Raw genomic sequence first — 6,799 nt, 5'->3', positions numbered from 1 at the left:
TAGCCCTTGGCCCCGGGGACCAAGAGAGAGATTTGTCGTTAATTAGTGGATCTTCTGAAAGCGGAGAGGCTCCAAACCAATTTGCCCCGAAACGGCCCTGTAATAGCCCTGCAATTCACTTCCTTGGGCTCGTTCCAGATTTGAAGGGTGGAGGAGGGTGTCTTCCGACGGCAAAGCCTCGCTCGCTCCCGCCATTCAGCCGGAGCTGGCTACGTTTAGCAACTCAACAAGCGAGAGAACCGGGATCTGTTTCTCTTAAGAGGACCCGCGTGGTTTCTGTTTGGTTAGTGAAACTGGTTTAAAGCTAAACTCTGGTTTTGTTCCTGGAGCTCTGAAAAGTACCAAAAGCTCCGAAAGGTTCTTTTGAAGGAACACCTCGCTATTTAGAGCGCAACGAGGCTGTGTTGCTAAGCAGCCTCTTGAAAGCAGATTGGACTGAAAGCCCAGTCTGAGGTGAGATGGGCAAAATGACTCCAGAAATTCCCTTACTCGTTGGGTGACCAATCTGGAGCCATCAAAACCGACGGCGGTGGGGGAAACCACCTCTTCCTCGTTGATTTCAACGTGATCTCGCTGGGAGAGCTGTTTTCGCGCTGGGCATTTTGCCGTCTGTCTCTCCCCCCCCCACCCCCCAATTTGCAGTGGTTGGGGTCGTCCTTGCTTGAATTGCTATTGGAAGTTTGGTCTTGGGCGAGGCCATCATCCTCAACGCTCCGGAAACCTGGGTCTCCCCGACGGCTTCCTCCTTTGAATCCGGCTTGCCGTCTACACTGGGACGCCCCGTCTAACACCTGCTCGGAGCTGCCGCCGCCGCCGCCGCCGTCAACAGCCCCGCGAAGCGTTTTTGTTTCTTGGGAAGGGCGGCGCGTTTTTTCAAAAGGCCAGGCGTCCAAAGGACTACCTCCGAAGTGGCACCGAGAAAGGAGGGGAGGGAGGGAGGAAAGAAGGAGCAGACCCGGGGCAGAAGCAGAGCAGCCAAGACGCGCGCCCAGGTGCGCAGCGCGGGGATGTCCGCCTGGGCTGAAACTGACAAGCAGGCAGCGCAACTACCCCTCCTTTGTCCGAGAGAAGCCCATCGCTGTGGCCCCCCAATTTCCCTGATTTAGAGGTCACGCCGCGAATTGTCTTCCCTTTTATGATTATAAAGGAAAAGATGATGTCATTTAAAGGCAAACAAGACCATTGATCTGGAGGCCTCTGAAGCCTGTGTAAGGTAAGGAGACTGGGAATAATAGGAGGGGAGGGGAGAAGGAGGGGGAGACCCAGAGGCGGAGGGGGAGGGGAGAGCCACCTCCTTCCCTCTGGGCGGGGAGAGGAGGCGGAGGAGGTTCGGGCGCCAATGGAAAGTAGCCTCCTGATCTTGGGAGCGGGGAGGGAAGGGGGTTCCACTTTCCTCTCCTCCCCCCCCCCCCCCGTCTCCTCCTAATGCCTGTTGGAAGCGAATTGAGCAATTATCTAGTTTACCTTCTCCTCTTGGAAGTTAACGATTGGCGGGATCGTGGCTGCTGCTATTGACCCAACACTTTCCATTGAGAGAGAAAACGAGAGAGAGAGGCGAGGAGGAGGAGACAGGGGCGACCGTCCCCCGCCAAAGGCGCGCAGAGGCGGCGATGGGCCGGCACGAGTCCGTCGGGATGCGCAGGCTGGTGCCGCCGCCGGCCGTCGAGATGGAGAGGCAGCTGTCGGCAGTTCTGGGGGCGGTCCAGGCGGCGAGCGAAACAGCGAGGGCGGAAGCGGCGGTGGGCTTGGTGTGGGCATCGGAGGACGAGGCATCGCGGGTGGCAGCAACCGCGCGGGGCTCCGTCGGCGCCGCTCAGTGAGCGGGCTGCGGAGGGGCAAAGGCAGCTGGAGAGGCGCCCAGGCAAGCGAGCGGCCAGCCATGAACAATAGCGGCCAGCCGCCGCCACAGCAGCAGCACCCCCCGACGGCAGCCAAGAGCCTGACTGCTCCTCGAGCCAACATGTTGAGTGCCTCCAAGCCTTTGGCATTCTCCATCGAGCGCATCATGGCCCGGACGGCCCCGGAGCCAAAAGCCCTGCCGCTGCTGCCCCACTTCTTGCAAGGAGGGGGCCCCAAAAGCGCCGAGCAGCACGTCAAGCCGCAGCAGCAACAGGCGGAGGCGGCGCTCAGCCTGGCATCTTCCATCCCTTGCATGATCCCTTTCGTGCCGCTGGCCTACGAGCCCTTAGGCAAGGCGGGCTCGGAGTCCAGGAAGCCCCCGATGGACCCGCCGCTGCCGCCCTCCCCCTCTTCTTCCTCGTCGGGGGCACCTTTGAGCTGCCCGCTGAGCCTCAAGCCGCCGTCGGGGGACCTGCAGCCGCTGCAGCAGCACTACAAGCTCGTCCGGCCGCGCGTGGTCAACCATTCCTCCTTCCACGCCCTGGGCGCCCTGGGCTACTTCAGCCGCGCGGCCGAGCCGCCGCAACCGCCGCCGCCGCCGTCGGGCCTCAGCCTCCACCCGGTGGCATCCTACTTCCTAGGCTCGCCGCTGCACGCCTCCTCTCCCGCCGCCTTGCACGCCCCGACGGCGCCCAAGGCCTACCTGGCGGAGAGGAACAAGCTGCACGTGTTGCCGCCCGGCCACGACAAATACCCGACGCCGGCCTTCAAGGATTTGGCGCACGCCCAGCTGCACAGCGCGGCCGCTGCAGCCGCAGCCGCAGCAGCCGCAGCCGCCGCGCACCTTCTGGCCACCGACAAGCTGCCCTTCAAGAACGTCGGGGCGGACTTCAGCCGGGGCTCACCCAGCGCCAAGCCCAAAGTCTTCACCTGCGAGGTCTGCGGCAAGGCAAGTGCCGGATCCGGCCCCTCTCCCAGATCCGATCCGCCAAGGCGGCCGTCGAGGCTGCCGGCTGCCGCTGCTGCTGCGCTGGCTTTCTCGCGCACCCTTTTCTAATCGCGCTTCTTGTCTCTTTCTTGCTTTCACTTTCTGACCCCTCCCCTTCCCCCTTCAAGGTCTTCAACGCGCACTACAACCTCACGCGCCACATGCCGGTGCACACAGGAGCCCGGCCCTTTGTCTGCAAGGTCTGCGGCAAAGGCTTCCGCCAGGCCAGCACGCTCTGTCGCCACAAGATCATTCACACCCAGGTACCGACCGCGCGCGATCGCTCGCTCGCTCTCCCTCCGCTCTGCGCCCCGCAAGCGCGCGGATTTCCCGCCCGCCGCGTACAAAGCCAGCAGCGACTCGCGGCTCCAACCCGACGGCTCCGCGCCGTGGCTCTGCAAGCCTCCTCCCTTCCCGTCCCTGGTCCGTCGAACTGGCTAGCATCTGCCTCTCTCCCTCTGTCTGAGTTAGACTGTTCTGCCTCCTCGACGTGCGGGATGTTTGTCTTCTGGAGGCAGTAACTGGAAAGCGAGCTGTTCGCGCGCACATGTGTGTGTGTGTGTGTGTGTGTGTGTGTGTGTGTGAGAGAGAGAGAGAGAGAGAGAGAGAGAGAGAGAGAGAGAGGAGTAGGGGGGAGAAATACTAATCTAAACAATAGTGCTTGGGAAATGTCCCCTAGACAGCCCCTCTCCACATTTCCCTTTTCTCCCTTTTCCCCACTGCTGCCTCTCACTCCGTCTGCTGTTTATCTCACTAGGGCCACCATCCTGAAATACGCTTCCTCGGAAGTAAGCCCGACTAAACTCACTTCCCACCAAGCGCGATTAGGCTCCGGGTTCCAGCTTCGGTATTCTCCCTCCCTGCAACCCCGCTCGCGTCTCCAATTGACTTGAGGGGCGCTCGCCGCCAGAGTTTAAACTTAACAGGACGAGGCCCTCTCGGGTAGCAAAGGAAGCTGGTGTTCTTTCCAAGCGAAAACAGCACTTTCCTCCCCAGTTCTTGCTGTCTGGGGGTGGGGGAAAAGAGAGCCAGGATTGTTCTCCGCTTGGAGAGGAGCTGCAAAACGGACAGGCTTTTGATTGCGTTTGTCTCTCCTTAAAATTAAATTTAAAAAAAAAAATACAGGAGAAGCCTCATAAATGCAACCAGTGCGGGAAAGCGTTTAACCGGAGCTCCACGCTGAACACGCATACGCGGATCCACGCGGGCTACAAACCTTTCGTCTGCGAGTTTTGCGGGAAAGGGTTTCACCAAAAAGGTACGACTCTGCGATCGATTGCGTCGTCGTTGTTTCAGCGCGCGCGCACCTTTTTTTCTCCCTTATCCGATGTTCAAAACGAATATGCTAAAAAAATGAAAAACGGTTATCAAACGGATATTTTTTTAAGCGTGTCTAAAATGTTACGCCTGCATCATTGTTTGTTTGAGCTCGGAGAGTTATGTTGCGGGAAGACAAACGGAGGATCCCCGCTGTTACAGAAAACCAGGCGCAAAAGATATAGATATATATAGAGAGAGATCTATTTAGCTTCTCCAATTGTTGTTGTTGTTTTTTTTCGGATGGCCACTTCTGTTTAATTGGGGTGAAGGGCGAAGCATTAGTGTGGATTTAAAAACGCGAGAACGATTGCAATTATTATTGTGAGGATAATTGGGATTAACAACTCAGTTTATGCAGGTTTATGCGGAAATAAGTGCCACTGATTTCCGTGGGCTTGCTTAGAAATAAGGCCGCAATTTCCTGAACCCAGTGGGACTTACTTGTGAGGTGGCGTCTATAATATTGAAACCCAAGGCAGCGGTGTCCTGCACTCTTACCTGGGAGTAAACCCCGTTGAGCTCAACGGCACTTGTTTCCACATAAATGAACTATAGGCTTGCAAGTGTTAACCGGAGTCTTATATGAAAGTAAACTCCGAATATTCTGCACGGTTCTGTTTGTAGATGCAAATTGCAAAAAGGAAACCCGGATCCACAACGCACCGCTTCGGATTAAGATGGTTCCGCTTCGCAGAGGTGCATGGAATTAACATTCCTATCTTAAATATTTATTTGGGAAGAAAATCTTTAAAAATAAAAATCGTAGATTTTGTTTACTACCGGCACCGCATTGTGGATTATTCCAATCCTAATTTAATCCACTCCAAAGCGGTTTGATTTTGCATGAGGGAGAAGGAGAGGAAAGGGATTTAAACCGATTTATTATTTGGAGTACCCCGTTTCCTGAAGGTCAGCCTAGAAGACAGTTCACGGAATTTTGTCCAAATAAGCGGCGTTTTGGATCTGGGCACACAAATCGGCTAACCAGGAGAGTTCCAAGAATTCAGTTTCTTTGGATTTTGGTGTCTCTGTGTTTGCGTGTGTGGTTTTTCGTTCGATTGCTTGTTTCGTTCTCGTTTTGAAGTAGAAAAACTTAAAAGAATTTGAATTCTTTCGACGGAATTGACTCCGGAATGCCAACCGAAGATGTTAACCCGAGCTGGGGGGTTTTGTGTGTGTGTGTTTGAAGCGGGGGTTGTGGGGTGTGCGCGCGCGCTTGGGTTGTGTGTGCTTGGGGGGGGCGGGAGAGGTTCTCCCCACGTGCCTCACTGAGCGCCTTGCCCTGTTGTTTGTGTCCCCCCCCCCAAATAGGAAACTACAAGAACCACAAACTGACGCACAGCGGCGAGAAGCAGTTTAAGTGCAATATCTGCAACAAAGCCTTCCACCAGGTGTACAACTTGACTTTCCACATGCACACCCACAACGACACCAAGCCCTTCACCTGCCCCACCTGCGGCAAAGGCTTCTGCAGGAACTTTGACCTCAAGAAGCACGTCCGCAAACTGCACGACACCAACGGCAGCAGCGGCGGCTCGAGCTTGGCTCCCTCGCGAAGCGCCGTCGAGCCAGAACTGCAGCCGCCGCAGCCGCAGCCGCCGCAGTCAATGCTGCTTCACCGCCCGTGAGGCGCGCCGCCGCCGTCCGCCATTCTTCTGCATGCACTTCGACGGCGGTCCGCGCTTCTCCCGCGCTCCCTCCAGAGAAAGCCGTCGGGTTTTTCTTCCCCTCTGGGACTGCTGGAGAAAGATAGAGAGACAGAGAGCTTGGGGTTGTTGTTTTTCTCTGCCCCTGAAAGTCGGGGAAAGAAAGACTTGCGTCTCCCCGCGTAAGCCGGGGAGCTGGTTTTGAGAAAACCAGGACTAATGAAACGTTACTTCGGGCGTATATTTATTGAAAAAGCTGGGTCGAGACCCGGCCGGGAAGTTGCCAGATGCTCACCTCCAAGAGGGGTGCGGGGAAGAGACCCCCTTTTGCTATGAAAATCCCCTGTCCTTTTTTGAAAAGGCCCTTCCTTTTAAAGGACTTCCATTCGCTCCAGAATTTCTTGCAGCCCCCAACTGGTGTCTCTCGTGTGTGAGAAAGAGTGTGAGAGATTTGAAAGCGTCCCCCCACATCTCAAACTCTGGGGTGTCCCTTGCTCAAAAGGATCCTTCTAAGTCCCCTGCCCTACAGAAAACAGCGGGAGGGGGGCGCTCCCTTTTTCAAATGTCACCTTCGACGTGTGCCATTACAAACGTCGGCGCGCCCGGCGCTTTATTCAGCGGTTGTTAAGTCCCGGGTATTTAAATGCAGGATTCCCTGCCTAAGCTTATCCAAATATATATTCTAAGCTCGGGATCAGCAACCGGTGGCAAGGGTTTTCTAGCTGAAGGGGCGCTTCCTTACGTCGAAGGCCCTCCCGTCCTTGTCGCAAGGCCCCATTCCCACCCATCTGCGCCGGTGCCCCGGGACGCGCGACTGACCTTTCTTGGGAAGAGATCTGCGTCCTTCCCAAAGTGGCAGCGGCCTTTCAGCGGGGATCTCCCCTTTGCAAAGAGTCGCCTTCCCGCCCCGCTGCAGAAAACGGAACCGGCCTCTCTTTAAAGTTCAGCGGTGGTCCTGCACTGCAAGGACGGCCCCTCGACGGTCCGGAAAGTGTCACCCTACTTG

At 56.5% G+C, this 6,799-nt stretch overlaps 1 protein-coding gene across 1 annotated transcript; it reads left to right on the top strand.

Annotated features, from left to right (window-relative positions):
- The first annotated feature begins 839 nt into the window (after positions 1–839).
- FEZF1 (FEZ family zinc finger 1) lies at positions 840–6,226 on the top strand. Its single transcript, XM_033162761.1, has 5 exons — positions 840–1,213; positions 1,481–2,788; positions 2,956–3,090; positions 3,953–4,085; positions 5,459–6,226. The coding sequence occupies exons 2-5, from the start codon at positions 1,880–1,882 to the stop codon at positions 5,773–5,775; spliced, it is 1,494 nt and encodes a 497-aa protein (XP_033018652.1). The 5' UTR covers positions 840–1,213; positions 1,481–1,879; the 3' UTR covers positions 5,776–6,226.
- Positions 6,227–6,799: the final 573 nt, after the last annotated feature.

The sequence above is a fragment of the Lacerta agilis genome, chromosome 10 (assembly GCF_009819535.1).
Source record: "Lacerta agilis isolate rLacAgi1 chromosome 10, rLacAgi1.pri, whole genome shotgun sequence".
NCBI lineage: Eukaryota > Metazoa > Chordata > Lepidosauria > Squamata > Lacertidae > Lacerta > Lacerta agilis.
Note: the sequence above shows the minus strand (reverse complement) of the source record. Positions and strands in the feature narration are given on the sequence as shown.

Coding starts and splice junctions, on each gene's coding strand:
- FEZF1 (XM_033162761.1), top strand. CDS start 1,880: ATGAACAATAGCGGCCAGCCGCCGCCACAGCAGCAGCACCCCCCGACG. Junction 3,091..3,952: donor ACAAGATCATTCACACCCAG/GTACCGACCGCG, acceptor AAAAAAATACAG/GAGAAGCCTCATAAATGCAA. Junction 4,086..5,458: donor GAAAGGGTTTCACCAAAAAG/GTACGACTCTGC, acceptor CCCCCCAAATAG/GAAACTACAAGAACCACAAA.